Source organism: Pimephales promelas, chromosome 20, assembly GCF_988280905.1.
Source record: "Pimephales promelas chromosome 20, fPimPro1.hap1.1, whole genome shotgun sequence".
Classification (NCBI taxonomy): domain Eukaryota; kingdom Metazoa; phylum Chordata; class Actinopteri; order Cypriniformes; family Leuciscidae; genus Pimephales; species Pimephales promelas.
This window is the reverse complement of record NC_142788.1, coordinates 582,106-597,944: the sequence shown is the minus strand read 5'-3', so window position 1 is coordinate 597,944 and position 15,839 is coordinate 582,106. Positions and strand designations below refer to the sequence as shown.

The window sequence follows — 15,839 nt, the reverse complement described above, 5'->3', positions numbered from 1 at the left end:
CTATACATTTGATCTGTTTTATTTCTGTTCTGCTGTATTGAAATGCAGAAATGCACTGTGTGTTTCAGGATTTCCAGAGAACCTTCTGTGGCAAGACAGGCCTGCGGTTAAAGCCCAGTGTGTCAGTCGCACACCACCCGGAGAACCCGGTCACACACACCTGACCTCTGCCTCAGCTCTCAGTGTGGAGCGCAGGTTATTGCCTTGGGATTTACGTGTTTGTTGTGGCTTTACTGTACGATGCCAGTTCGTGTCCAGCCTGTGAGCGTCTGTTCTGATAGGCCGAGAGGAGAGCGAGGACACACTGCTGAATTTCGCCCTGTCATATTTTGGGTCTGCAAACTGAGGACATTCAGTGCCTGTGCAGGAGGTGTGAGACGCTGACCTGCGAACATCTGTTGTGTGTTTATTAATGCTTTGTATTTTATGCCTTGTTTGTTTGAACGGCATGGCCATTGTTCTTTTAATGCATTTTTTTAGTATTTTAATTAAAATATTGTTATATATTTAATGCTCTTATTGTCTGTGTATTATTGAATATTTCAGAGATGAGCTCTATGAAATGATTTACTGAAAAGTGGCTTTATTCAGTTTTTCTTACAATGTCATGCTGTAGAAACACGCTGTACACACACATCAGTAACTCAGAAATAATAAATAGTATTTAAAATCATATTTAATAGTTACAGCACCAGTATCTAGTGGACATGGCTGATGAAGCCCACAGACGGCCGAGGGCGTATTTTACAGTGTGTCTGAAGCGTCTCGTTCATCAGATTTAGGAATTGTGAAAAGTTTAAGAACTAAATGTAAGAATAAATTGGCAAAGAAAATCAGTTTGCAGTAATACATCCAATATATCCGTCCGTGTTCACTCCTGGAAGCCTGGATCAAACCTCCAGCCGTCACTGCTGCCTCGGGTCAGATCGTCCGGCTCAAACCCCCCCTCCCCCCTTCAGCATCACAGTTCTCATGGGTGCTGGACAGACTCTTTAACCACGCCGCTACAAGGATTGGACTTGTATCAACTATTTAGACGGTGTGATGTATTTGTTCTTCTGTTGTATCTACACATGTTGGTTCTTCAAGCCTGTGGATGATCTTGAGTTACACTGATGGACTCTTGTCCTCTCTGGAGCTCAGCTGTGAAACGCTGACTCTGCCTCAGTCCTCCTCCTCTTCCGGGTGCTAATGGTTCTTGGGGTTGGAGGTCTTCCCGTGAGGCGCAGCTCCCTGGCACGCTGTAGTGTCGCAGATCCCCGGCGAGCCCTGGTGTCCCGGTCGGCCGGGTCTCCCGGCTTCTCCTGGCTCTCCGGAGTCTCCGTCCGCTCCGTCTCGGCCGTCTTTCACGATGCCTCGCACTCCTGGCAGACCTGATGAACACAGAGGAGTAGCGATCAGAGATACCAGACGATGAGCCTCATAATAAGACAATCTACGAATACTCTGAGTCTAGTATTTGCAAGGCTAATTATAGTTAGTAGAATGACTAAAGTGGACTATATTAGCTGAACTTAAATACATTAATGTTCAACACAAACCTAAACAGAGATAATTATATGAGAAAACAGTCATACAATGAATCAAGAGCCACTAGTTAATACATCAATGGGAATGATCCCGGGTTGTGCTACATTTACAAAGCCGAGCAACACACTACGTGTGTGTGTGTGTGTTTTAGCCCCGCTCCACTGAGAGAAGAGCAGGTTTCCGTCTGCAGTCCCGCTCGTGTACTCACCCGGTTCCCCCTGGTCTCCGACGGGCCCTTCGATGGCTTTCCCCACGGGCCCCTTATCGCCCGGCTCTCCAACATCCCCTGCACAAGGCAGATGCACAGATAGTTATAGTATGTGAACTCATGTTCAGATATCACACTGTTCCTGTATTCAGACACATGTAGTGATACACTGTTTTTAAAGTATACTCTGCTTGAAAAAGGTTCTGTAGGCGCAGTGAGGAAATACTGCCAACACTTTACAGTAACATGCACATTATTAGCATTAGTTAACATCAACTAACACTGAGAAGTAATTCTAAAGCATTCAATATTAATGTTAACTGTCCCGCCAGTGCTTCAGAAAACAGCAGTGTCACGGCACAGAATATTGTGTTGTATGAGTATCTGAACATGCAATATATCAAAAGAAAGAACAGAGTATCTGCTTTATAACAAAAACAAACAAACATTTTCTTCTAGCTTCATGCTGTCTTTTTACTAACTCTTGAATGTGGGTGAGTTTAAAATAAATGTGTATGGAAACATTTGTGTGTGTGCCCAATGAGAGAGCAGTCTGAGCCAATCCTGCTTCAGTCGAGCCTGATCTCCTGGCGTGACCCTATATATAGCGTATGTTTTTCATTCTTGTTCTGTTCTGAATACCTTTAAATGTAAAAGATTTGTTGTGGATTAAGGGTAACTAGGGTAATAGCCTCGCTATGTTTATCTGTGTGTTTTGTACACATAAAGGAGACTCAGGAGGCTGACGTGTTCCCGGCCGTGACCGCGCTCCGGCTCTCACCTCGAGGGCCGGGATCCCCCAGGTCTCCTGGCAGGCCTCTGTAACCCGGTGGGCCGAGGGGTCCGGGGTGCCCGATGGATCCCGCCTCTCCTTGCTGTCCCGGGGGCCCGGCGGGTCCAGGCCGTCCCACGGCGCCAGGGGCCAGGGGTCTCCTCAGGTTCGCAGCGAGCTGAGCGATCTGGTCTGAGGGAATGTGAGCAGATTTAACACCAGTTGCATTGTGAAGCTGTTCATGAATGCAGTCTGGGAAGTGTAAGGCTTGTACCATTGATCATGGAGCCACACAGTTCCCTGATGTGCTGCTCACTGCTCAGTTTGCCCTGCAACACAACCACAACAGTCATCACAACACACATTCCGGGTCTGTAGGCCAGTACCAGCACATGCTGAGGCAGTTACGTACAGGAACACCAGTCTTGCCCGAGACGCCTGGGAAACCCTGTTCTCCCTGGAATCCCATTGGTCCCGGTTTCCCAGGAGCCCCTCTGGCTCCAGTCTCTCCCTGGGGTCCCACAACTCCTTTGGCTCCCAGTTCCCCTCGCTTGCCGGCCTGTAACACGGAGGAGACGAGGATGATTGTCCTCAGGTAGCAAAATACAATTGCATTGGGTCCAGGGGATGTGGCCAGACCACAGTCCGGACCGCGCTTTACGTCTCATCGAGAGTGTTACAGTCACTATACAATCATCTTCATACAGTAGGTTGGATTCGACACTAAATAGTCCATCAAGAACTTGCCATATCTTTACACGCTTAAGGTTTATTCGTTTAGCAGTCGGTTTATTCACGCCTGAAAGAACAGTCCTCACGGGTCCTGTTGGGTCGACACTGTGTGCTTCAGACGATTTAATCACAAATCGTGTCAACATGATGATTCCAGACTATTTCTTCATCCATTAAGGAAAATGATCTCTTCATTAACTCACACTCATGTCCAGTTACGTGTGTGGGTGAATTATACATAATACAATATATATAAATACAAATCAGCTGAGTTTTCACTATTATATCGTGAACATGTCGTTTACATCATCGATATATATCGTCGCATTATATATTGCGATCTAACGATGTATAGTTACACTCCTAACTAAATACCAGGACAATCTACCGCATTTAACCACAATGCGTTGTGGCTGTCGCTCTCTTTTCTTTTATTCACAGCAGCCTTTATCACAGCTGAGGAGTGTGGTGACAACGTCAATGAAAATACAGTAAAATATATAAAGGAAAATGAAATTAAAAAGATTGGAAATCATTATATTCTGGATTTAAAGAAAAAATTGAACCAGCAAATATAACCAAGCGCTCACCTCTCCTTTCTGGCCGACGGGGCCGTACGGACCCTGGAAAAGAGGAGAGACTCTCAGACGTGCTGACGTTGAGTGGAAATGAACAGAAGACAATTGAGACATTCATGTGAAAGAGTAACGTACCGGCTCTCCGTTCTCCCCTGGCAGACCATCACTCCCAGCAACTCCCTAAAACACACCAGCAGAGGAACACACACATCGGTTCACAGCTTCTCATCATACAGGCCTCTCCTTCATACAGTCTGCACTCTTACCATATCTCCTTTAGGCCCTCCAGCTCCAGTGGGACCCTGAGAGAGAGAGACACGCGAGTGAACGTGTGTGTGCAGGAAACAGGTGTTTCTCTGTGTGCAGAGCTCAGGTCACACAGATTCATCAAACTCACCCTCTCGCCAAACCCGCCTCTGATGCCCGTGGGCCCCGGCAGCCCCGGGTCGCCCAGCGCTCCTTTAACACCCTACAGGGGGAGACCAAGTGTGACATTTTAATCAAATCTATCAATTGTAAAAATAATTGTCATTAAAACAATTAACATTAAAAAACAATTCTCTTAGTTATCCAGTTCAAACAGCTTTCGACAACACCATACTTGCCAATTCATTTTGGATGAACTAAAATCATAGGACTGGTTTTATTCCTTAATAAAAAGGTCATGTATGGGTCATTTGAGGGTCATGTCACCTGAGCTGATGTCATTCTCCACCTGAGCGTTTTCAATGGCGTACAATTCACATACAGACACGGCCATATCACATGTGTGAAACAGTAATATGTGTGAAAACAGTAATATGTGTGAAAACAGTAACATGTGTAAACAGGAATATGTGTGAAAACAGTAATATGTGTGAAAACTGTAATATGTGTGAAAAACAGTAATATGTGTGAAAGTAATATGTGTGAACAGTAATATGTGTGAAACAGTAATATGTGTGAAAAACAGTAATATGTGTGAAACAGTAATATGTGTGAACAGGAATATGTGTGAACAGGAATATGTGTGAACAGGAATATGTGTGAAACAGTAATATGTGTGAAAACAGTAATATGTGTGAAAACTGTAATATGTGTGAACAGGAATATGTGTGAACAGGAATATGTGTGAACAGGAATATGTGTGAAAACAGTAATATGTGTGAAAACTCTAATATGTGTGAACAGGAATATGTGTGAAACAGTAATATGTGTGAAAACAGTAATATGTAAAACAGTTATGTGTGAAAACAGTAATATGTGTGAAACGGTAATATGTGTGAAAACAGTAATATGTGTGAAACAGTAATATGTGTGAACAGTAATATGTGTGAAAACAGTAATATGTGTGAAACAGTAATATGTGTGAACAGTAATATGTGTGAAAACAGTAATATGTGTGAAACGGTAATATGTGTGAAAACAGTAATATGTGTGAAACAGTAATATGTGTGAACAGTAATATGTGTGAAAACAGTAATATGTGTGAAACAGTAATATGTGTGAACAGTAATATGTGTGAAAACAGTAATATGTGTGAAACAGTAATATGTGTGAAAAACGGTAATATGTGTGAAAAACATTAATGTGTGTGAAAAACATTAATGTGTGTGAAACAGTAATATGTGTGAACAGTAATATGTGTGAACAGTAATATGTGTGAAAAACAGTAATATGTGTGAAAAATAGTAATATGTGTGAAAAACAGTAATATGTGTGAAAAACAGTAACGTGCGAAAAACAGTAACATGTGTGAAACAGTAACATGTGTGAAAAACAGTAATATGTGTGAAAAACATTAATGTGTGTGAACAGTAATATGTGTGAAACAGTAATATGTGTGAACAGTAATATGTGTGAAAAACAGTAATATGTGTGAAAAACAGTAACGTGTGAAAAACAGTAACATGTGTGAAACAGTAACATGTGTGAAAAACAGTAATATGTGTGAAAAACATTAATGTGTGTGATCAGTAATATGTGTGAAACGGTAATATGTGTGAAAACAGTAATATGTGTGAAACGGTAATATGTGTGAAAACAGTAATATGTGTGAAAACTGTAATATGTGTGAACAGGAATATGTGTGAACAGGAATATGTGTGAAAACAGTAATATGTGTGAAAACTGTAATATGTGTGAACAGGAATATGTGTGAAACAGTAATATGTGTGAAAAACAGTAATATGTGTGAAAAACAGTAACGTGTGAAAAACAGTAACATGTGTGAAACAGTAACATGTGTGAAAAACAGTAATATGTGTGAAAAACATTAATGTGTGTGATCAGTAATATGTGTGAAACGGTAATATGTGTGAAAACAGTAATATGTGTGAAACGGTAATATGTGTGAAAACAGTAATATGTGTGAAAACTGTAATATGTGTGAACAGGAATATGTGTGAACAGGAATATGTGTGAAAACAGTAATATGTGTGAAAACTGTAATATGTGTGAAAACAGTAATATGTGTGAAAACAGTAATATGTGTGAACAGGAATATGTGTGAACAGTAATATGTGTGAAAACTGTAATATGTGTGAAAACAGTAATATGTGTGAACAGTAATATGTGTGAACAGGAATATGTGTGAACAGGAATATGTGTGAAAACAGTAATATGTGTGAAAACTGTAATATGTGTGAAAACTGTAATATGTGTGAACAGGAATATGTGTGAACAGGAATATGTGTGAACAGGAATATGTGTGAAAACAGTAATATGTGTGAAAACTGTAATATGTGTGAACAGGAATATGTGTGAAAAAGTAATATGTGTGAAAACAGTAATATGTAAAACAGTTATGTGTGAAAACAGTAATGTGTAAAACAGTTATGTGTGAAAACAGTAATATGTGTGAAACGGTAATATGTGTGAAAACAGTAATATGTGTGAAACAGTAATATGTGTGAACAGTAATATGTGTGAAAACAGTAATATGTGTGAAACAGTAATATGTGTGAACAGTAATATGTGTGAAAACAGTAATATGTGTGAAACGGTAATATGTGTGAAAACAGTAATATGTGTGAAACAGTAATATGTGTGAAACAGTAATATGTGTGAAAACAGTAATATGTGTGAAACAGTAATATGTGTGAACAGTAATATGTGTGAAAACAGTAATATGTGTGAAACAGTAATATGTGTGAAAAACGGTAATATGTGTGAAAAACATTAATGTGTGTGAAAAACATTCATGTGTGTGAAACAGTAATATGTGTGAACAGTAATATGTGTGAACAGTAATATGTGTGAAAAACAGTAATATGTGTGAAAAATAGTAATATGTGTGAAAAACAGTAACATGTGTGAAAAACGGTAATATGTGTGAAAAACATTAATGTGTGTGAACAGTAATATGTGTGAAACAGTAATATGTGTGAAAAACAGTAACGTGCGAAAAACAGTAACATGTGTGAAACAGTAACATGTGTGAAAAACAGTAATATGTGTGAAAAACATTAATGTGTGTGATCAGTAATATGTGTGAACAGTAATATGTGTGAACAGTAATATGTGTGAAAACAGTAACATGTGTGAAACAGTAATATGTGTGAAAACAGTAACATGTGTGAAAACAGTAATATGTGTGAAAACAGTAATATGTGTGAAAATAGTAATATGTGTGAAAAACGGTAATATGTGTGAAAAACATTAATGTGTGTGAAAAACATTAATGTGTGTGAAACAGTAATATGTGTGAACAGTAATATGTGTGAACAGTAATATGTGTGAAAAACAGTAATATGTGTGAAAAATAGTAATATGTGTGAAAAACAGTAACATGTGTGAAAAACGGTAATATGTGTGAAAAACATTAATGTGTGAAACAGTAATATGTGTGAAAAACAGTAACGTGCAAAAAACAGTAACATGTGTGAAACAGTAACATGTGTGAAAAACAGTAATATGTGTGAAAAACATTAATGTGTGTGAACAGTAATATGTGTGAACAGTAATATGTGTGAAAAACAGTAACGTGTGAAAAACAGTAACATGTGTGAAAAACATTAATGTGTGTGATCAGTAATATGTGTGAACAGTAATATGTGTGAAAACAGTAACATGTGTGAAACAGTAATATGTGTGAAAAACATTAATGTGTGTGATCAGTAATATGTGTGAACAGTAATATGTGTGAAAACAGTAACATGTGTGAAACAGTAATATGTGTGAAAACAGTAACATGTGTGAAAACAGTAATATGTGTGAAAACAGTAATATGTGTGAAAACAGTAACATGTGTGAAAAACAGTAATATGTGTGAAAAACAGTCATATATGTGAAAACATTAATGTGTGAAACAGTAATATGTGTGAACAGTAATATGTGTGAACAGTAATATGTGTGAAAACAGTAATATGTGTGAAAACAGTAACATGTGTGAAACAGTAATATGTGTGAAAACAGTAACATGTGTGAAAACAGTAATATGTGTGAAAACAGTAACATGTGTGAAACAGTAATATGTGTGAAAACAGTAACATGTGTGAAAACAGTAATATGTGTGAAAACAGTAACATGTGTGAAAAACAGCAATATGTGTGAAAAACAGTCATGTATGTGAAAACATTAATGTGTGAAACAGTAATATATGTGAACAGTAAGATGTGACTGTGGAAAGGGAGACCATAGACTCCAGTTATCAGTTTTCCTGGTGTTGCACCTGACATCCCATGAAATATTATTAGCATATGCGGCTTACCTGGAATCCTTTAACACCCTGGGGTCCAGTGTTTCCAGCTAGTCCAACGCCACCCTAGTACACCGACAGATAAAGCATTATCACATGCCTTGAGCTTCACAATGAGCAGTCGTATAATACTGTGCTTAGATCCTGCAATTCCAGACTATTCCACTGTATGTGTGATGAGTAAAGCTGACAGTTCTCCTCTATAAAGCTCTGCATCACATCAAACCTAGGAACTTACCTGTGGTTTAAAAGTACCATAGAAAATACAACTATACTAACTCATATATATTTCAACCATTATTAAAGACAAGTAAACAATCTGTAACTAAAACAAATTAGCAATCGCAACAAATAGACTGTAACGTACGGACAGAGACGGTCGGATCCATGTGCAGCACTTTATTAAGACAAGCAGACATGAAAACTGGCAAACAGTTAAGCAAAGGGGCAATCCAGAAACTCGTGGTCTAAACAGGCAATGGTCGAGGCAGGCAGCACAGGTTCGAGAGCAGTCCAGGAAACAGGCAAGGGTCAAGAGTCCAGGGAAACACGGAGACACAGAACAGGGAATAACGCTCGGAATTGTACGCTTACAGGGTAACAAGACTTCGCAAGGGACACAGGGAAAACTCAGGCTTAAATACGGAACTCAATAACCAATGATGAAACACAGCTGAACATAATGAAACACAAAGAGTCCAGGGGAAACAAACATGGGGAGAGGGTGCCCTCTAGTGGCTCTCGAGGGCACCACGGCTGCTGATCGTCACATAACCCCCCCTCTAAGGAGCGGCTTCCAGACGCTCCTAAGAGCTCCGGGGGGAGGTCGACGGGGGCTGGGATGGAGGGCCAGGCCCATGGAGAGGCAGGAGGCCAGGCACATGGAGAGGCCTGGGGCCGTGGAGCGTGGGTGACCCGGAAGGAGCAGGACGTGATGGCGGCCAGGGCAGAGCAGACACAGGCGAGGTCCATGACAGCCTCGCCTCCATGGCCCTCACGGACTCAGAGGTCCATGTCAGGATCACCTCCATGGCCCCCACAGAGTACCTACTGCCCCCCCCCAAAAAATACTTGGGGAAATTCACGGGAGGAGCCTCTGGGTGGTGAACTGGTACAGGAAAGGCCTCCCGGAGCTTGAAGGGTGCAGGCAGAGCGAGGCGCAGAGGCGGGGCCGGCAGGGCGAGGCGCAGAGGCGGGGCCGGCAGGGCGAGGCGCAGAGGCGGGGCCGGCAGGGCGAGGCGCAGAGGCGGGGCCGGCAGGGCGAGGCGCAGAGGCGGGGCCGGCAGGGCGAGGCGCAGAGGCGGGGCCGGCAGGGCGAGGCGCAGAGGCGGGGCCGGCAGGGCGAGGCGCAGAGGCGGGGCCGGCAGGGCGAGGCGCAGAGGCGGGGCCGGCAGGGCGAGGCGCAGAGGCGGGGCCGGCAGGGCGAGGCGCAGAGGCGGAGCCGGCAGAGCGAGGCGCAGAGGCGGGGCCGGCAGAGCGAGGAGTCTGGGCACGCTCACCGGGGCCTGGCGAACCAAACGAGTCCTCCTTCTCCTCCTGCGGCGGCGCGTCACAGGGCTAGACACACTCGCTGGGCTGGACAACTCACTCACTTGAACTGGAGATGCAGCGCTCACCTGAAGAGGAGATGCAGCGCTCACCTGAAGAGGAGATGCAGCGCTCACCTGAAGAGGAGATGCAGCGCTCACTTGAAGAGGAGATTCAGCGCTCACTTGAAGAGGAGATGCAGCGCTCACTTGAAGAGGAGATGCAGCGCTCACTTGAAGAGGAGATTCAGTGCTCACTTGAAGAGGAGATTCAGTGCTCACTTGAAGAGGAGATTCACTCACTTCAACAGGAGACTCGCCCACTTGAACTGAAGACTCACTGGACAGACTAAATTCAACACTGGGCACACTTGATTCACTCGGCTCAGCACTTGACTCACTTGACTCGGCCCTCGATTCACTCAGCTCGGTATTTGACTCACTCGAGTCGGCTGGCACGCGCTCAAACTCCGGTTCGACCCGCGACACCTCCGCTGTCTTAGAAACAGCACTTTTAACAGGGCCAGTGCGGGATACGGGCTCGAGGGGTCCGACATGATGAGTGGTTTTGGCAGGAACGATATGCTTAGAAGCTCCTCTGACGGTCCTTAAGGGAGGATCAAACAGTTTAGCGAGCTGAGGCTTATGCTGCGTGCGGAGTGAGTGAGAGAAATCCGCCGCATACGAAACTCCCCGGCGCAGGGAAAAGAGCAGTTCCTCGGGACCCTCCTTTTCTGCGGGGAGTTCAAAAGCCTTTCTGAACAGGGCGGTAAACACGTCGAAAGGAGGAAACGACATCCGACCTGGTTCCCAAAACGTGCCTGCCCACTCCAGAGCCTTTCCAGTCAACAGTGAGCAGATGAAAGAAACGCGGTCGGTATCCGAAGCGTATAACTGGGGCCGATGACTCATGTACCAGCTGCACTGCTGCAGAAATCCTTCACACGCTTCAGGTGAGCCATTAAACTTCTCGGGAAACGGCGTACTGGAATTACTGCATGCGGTACTCACACAGGGTTGCGGTGGAACAGGTGCAGCGGGAGCTTGGGCTTGATTAGTGCTTGTGCTCTGCGGAGACCATGATTGCACGGAGCTTGCTAGTTCCTCGAGGAGAGAAGTTAGTCTCGCCAGCTGAGAACTATGAGAGGCTAGCATTGAAGCTCGGGTCTTGACCACGGCGGATAGATGCTGAAAGTCTGCTGGATCCTCGTTTGGCGAAGTCTTCTGTAACGTACGGACAGAGACGGTCGGATCCATGTGCAGCACTTTATTAAGACAAGCAGACATGAAAACTGGCAAACAGTTAAGCAAAGGGGCAATCCAGAAACTCGTGGTCTAAACAGGCAATGGTCGAGGCAGGCAGCACAGGTTCGAGAGCAGTCCAGGAAACAGGCAAGGGTCAAGAGTCCAGGGAAACACGGAGACACAGAACAGGGAATAACGCTCGGAATTGTACGCTTACAGGGTAACAAGACTTCGCAAGGGACACAGGGAAAACTCAGGCTTAAATACGGAACTCAATAACCAATGATGAAACACAGCTGAACATAATGAAACACAAAGAGTCCAGGGGAAACAAACATGGGGAGAGGGTGCCCTCTAGTGGCTCTCGAGGGCACCACGGCTGCTGATCGTCACATAGACACAACTGAACAAAAGATACAATTGAAGTAAACAGTTTTGAGATTTCCAGGAAGAGAAACTGTAAAAATGCTGTTGTGAAATAACACTGTATTTTATAAATAAAATGTACATTACAATTATAGCTACTAAAAGCAATTCAGTCAAAAGCGAGTGTATTTTCTGTCTTGTGTTGTTTGATTAGTGTTATTATAGAGATGCTGCAGGAATATCAGGCTGATATTATTGTACACATCCAGTATAGCTGCATGTGCACAGAAAACAGTGCTTGAATGCTTTAAACTCATATTGAAATCCTCACAAAGGAATCGATAATTGATTTAAATTTTATTTAGAAATAAAAATTGTACAAGTATCCAATTCCCGACCTCAAGTATTCGATTCTAGAATTGTAATGGATGTTAGACTCAGCCCTAGTGAAGCCTGGGGCTGACGGGTGTCAGGTGGGTTACTCACAGCCACTCCTCGGGGTCCAGCTTCTCCTCTCTCTCCAGGGATGCCGATCTCGCCCTGTGGGGGCACTCATCTTCAGTGACCATCAACTGAGCACTGCACACTGTATCAATAGCCGTATACCTTCTTACTAAATGACCGAATTATAGATGCAGAATCCAGAAGTAGAGTAACAGTAGCTGAACATCAGCATGCATTACCACAGAAACGGTTCATATCAGGGCAAGAGTCAGATACATACAGGTATACCTGGCTCTCCAGAGGGTCCTGCTTCTCCCATCTCTCCTGGACTGCCCTGAAGGGAGAAGGAGAGTTCAATTATATTCCATTTAAAATTCAAATCTACCTCAGATGTTCTTCCAGTCTGATTCATTTAGACAGAAACACTAGACCAAAGCAGAGACAAGGTTTTCCTGCTCCTCCCTCTTTATCGGCTTGGAGAGAGGATTCAAACAAGGGTTTCGTGGTTCTCTTGCTTTATAGGCTCAGAGAGAAAATCCAGACGAGGTTTTCCTTCTTCTCCAGCTTTACAGCTATATAGAATCTGAAATGCTTTTTCTGTCGCTGAGCAGTGCTCGATTACTCATGCGTGCCGGTGCGTTTCGGTCCGGATGAGAGTGGCACTGCTCAGGGCTGTGGGTGGAGGTGATCTCTCTTTGGCATCTGTCTCGCTCTGATATCCTGAGAGTATGTTCTCTATGATATTCGCCTGTATGTTAAGGTCAAGAATAGGATTGTTTGCTCCCCGGTAGATGGGTTGCTTGGTTGGAAACCCTTAGGGTGTTATGAAGGGGAGCCCGCAAGCGTCCCTCTTTTTCGTTTGCTGCCCTCCCCAACAATTGCTGGGCTTTGAAATAGGGATGTAGGCACCCCTTTGGATGGGTACTTTGATAGGGATATTCCTTTACTAAACTCAGGGTATGAGCTTTTCTCAGAAGAGCTGATGACGTATAACAGCGAGACGTCACGTCCTGTTCACCTTCTCGGGAGATACGCAACCTGAGACCTGCGACAATATAAGGGGCCGTTTACACAATACATGTTTTTGCGTTTAAAAGCGAGATGCAGGGCAGTGGAATAAGAGAATAAAAGGAGCTTCACCCACAATACACTGCAAAAGATGCAAGTGCAATTGAGTGAACTGAGCCGAACACATCCATCTAGTGCGGGTTCACACAGAAGAACAGAGCTTTCTTTCTCCTATTTCAACATTTTGAAATGATGAAAAAAAATTGCAGTGTGTCAATAGTGATGAGAAATCGCAACTTTTTATTATTTCAATTATTCTATTCATTAATTGGGACATTTTCATGAATAAGTTATTTCTGTGTGTTTTAAATAAGGTTTATCATTATTTTACATTGAATGGATATATAGAAACAACAGGATGCCTCATCCTACGTTCACACCGGACGCGAATAGGGCGTCAGGCGCAAATAATTTCAATGTTAAGTCAATTCAAAGACGCTTTACGCGCGTGAAAAATTCCTGCGGCGTGACTTAGCCGTGGAGCGCGGCGCGGAAGACGCGAATACGCCTCATTCGCGCGTCAAGTTCGCGCGAATGGCGCAAATTGAGCGTCTGGCGCGTTAAGCGCGAATGTGCCATTTGTGCATTCACGCGTTTGACGCGAATTCGCGTCTGCCGCCCGAGTTGAAAAATCTGAACTTTGGCGTGAATTCGCGCTGCGTTAACCAATCAGGAGCCTAGCTGCTTGCTCACGTGGTGAAGTGTCTGGATGCTTCAATAAATTATTTTGTTAATATGACTAGTGGGATTATGCACAACAAAGCAAATGTTTTATCACTTAAAACATTATTTCTATATACGAGACATGTTCATTTTGTATTGAATGTTATTCATTCCATAGCTAGATTATATAAAATAGTATTATGTTGTAAAGACAATCAACATACTGTTACGGTAGCCAGCCCTTTTGGAATATCCTTACTCCAGTTTCAATGCCTCCTTTTGCATGTTTAGGGACTCATATAATTGCTTCCTAGTATGTAGGACTGCTGCTGATTGATTGCTGATTGACTATCACCTGTTCTGATTCAACTCTGATTAGTTAACCTATATCTGGCTTGTTAACCTGGTGTCTGGTTGTGAAGGATTGTTTCACTGTTGTGTGCATGCCTGAGCATTCCTGGTTTTCCTTGCCTATCTGTGTCTTGACTCTTGCCTGGGTGGATCTCTGTGATTTTCTGCAGCCTGCCTAGTGACCCTCTGCCTGTTTCTGGATTTCGTTTGCCTGCAGCCCGCCCTTGATCTTCAGCCTGGTTATCGACACGCCTTTGTTTAACCCTGAAACTGTTGATGCTGATTCTTTATCTTTGACAAAGTCTTAGATTTGAATAAATTGTTGCATTTGGATCTGCCTCTGTCATCTCCTTCATAACACATACATGTGCATAAATTCGTGTCTGGACGTGAGAGAGAGAAAACAAATCACAGGACAGGTTAATAACTTTTGAAGGCTGGCTCTATTTATTATCAAAACAAAAATAAATGACAGCTAGATTAGATGGATGAGGGCGAGGGTGATCCTCACTCCGATGCGGGACAACAGGTCATCAGACTGGCCGCGTGACAGGCGGAAGTACCGCTGACAGCGGCCGTCATCCAGCGCAGCTCCTGGAGCGAGCAAATGGTGAAACTCGCCAAACGGTTCGGCTCCGAAGGGTCCGGTGGACACAAATATACGGCGACGATGATCCCCACGCCGCTGTTCTGCTCTCCAGAGTAAATACAGAGCGGTGACTCACTTGATGAATGCTCGGTCGACATAAAAACAATGGCCGCCAACGGATTTTGATTCTGACGCGCGTAAATTTCGCTTCAAACTTTTGTTTTTCCACGCGCCAGTTTCGCTCTTGACACGCGAAATAACACAAAGTGGTCAAGCGTCAAACTCGTCACGTCAGGCGCGAATTTGACGCGCGATTCGCGTCCGGTGTAAACGTAGCATTATGTTGTTTCAAAAAACGAAACGTTCCACTTTGGCTGATAAAGCAAGAATCTTAACATATTTCTGTCTATAAAAAAAAAAATATTGTTTCTGTGCTAGAACTTTGATGACAAGGACTCTACAATTTGCATGTAAAAATATGATTTAAAGCAGTGGTTTAAATCAACTGTTCAACAGCAGCACTGCACATCTCTCTTATCTAAGAGACCAGGTTCAGTTCACACAGATCTCTGACAATCATAAACTGATTACATTTTATTTTCTTACAGCGCCTTACTATCATCAGGTAAGTTGTGAATAGACTGATATACTCACCACTCCTCCTTTGGCACCTTTTCCTCCAGCTTTTCCTGGCAAACCCTGGATTATACACACACACACACACACACACACACGTTGTGAGTTGCACAGTGATACAAAAACAGTGAACAATGCTACTAACATCTGAGGTAGCTACTCAAATGGTCTTATCAAACAGATCAACCCTAAGGTGAATTAAACCTTTGCAGATCTTAAAAACAAGCATGAATGACAAAAGAATCACATCAACTACACCATCTCTTATTCATATTTCCTTTATCAGATTAATATTAAATCTGTGTGCTTAGCTGTTCAACAGTGTAATGGATGATAATACGTACAGGCAGACCATTAGGTCCTTTTTCTCCAGAGACTCCAGGTCTACCAGCATCCCCCTATGGACACACACACCATGAGCATCATTGCGTTTGACGCAGCGAAAGAAAGCCT

General features: G+C 43.3%; 1 protein-coding gene across 1 annotated transcript in view; it reads right to left on the bottom strand.

The window, feature by feature from the left end:
- Nucleotides 1-576: 576 nt before the first annotated feature.
- Nucleotides 577-15,839, bottom strand: part of col9a3 (collagen, type IX, alpha 3) — a 28,448-nt gene continuing 13,185 nt past the window's right edge. Inside the window, exons 19-32 of the mRNA XM_089124452.1 lie at nt 15,731-15,784; nt 15,405-15,449; nt 12,360-12,413; nt 12,122-12,175; nt 8,511-8,564; nt 4,218-4,289; nt 4,087-4,122; nt 3,956-4,000; nt 3,833-3,865; nt 2,923-3,069; nt 2,785-2,839; nt 2,520-2,702; nt 1,739-1,816; nt 577-1,373 (exon numbers count right to left, since the gene is read on the bottom strand). Of these exons, the coding sequence (XP_088980578.1) occupies nt 1,189-1,373; nt 1,739-1,816; nt 2,520-2,702; nt 2,785-2,839; nt 2,923-3,069; nt 3,833-3,865; nt 3,956-4,000; nt 4,087-4,122; nt 4,218-4,289; nt 8,511-8,564; nt 12,122-12,175; nt 12,360-12,413; nt 15,405-15,449; nt 15,731-15,784 (1,095 nt within the window). The 3' untranslated portion in view covers nt 577-1,188. The remainder of the gene's footprint in view (nt 1,374-1,738; nt 1,817-2,519; nt 2,703-2,784; nt 2,840-2,922; nt 3,070-3,832; nt 3,866-3,955; nt 4,001-4,086; nt 4,123-4,217; nt 4,290-8,510; nt 8,565-12,121; nt 12,176-12,359; nt 12,414-15,404; nt 15,450-15,730; nt 15,785-15,839) is intronic.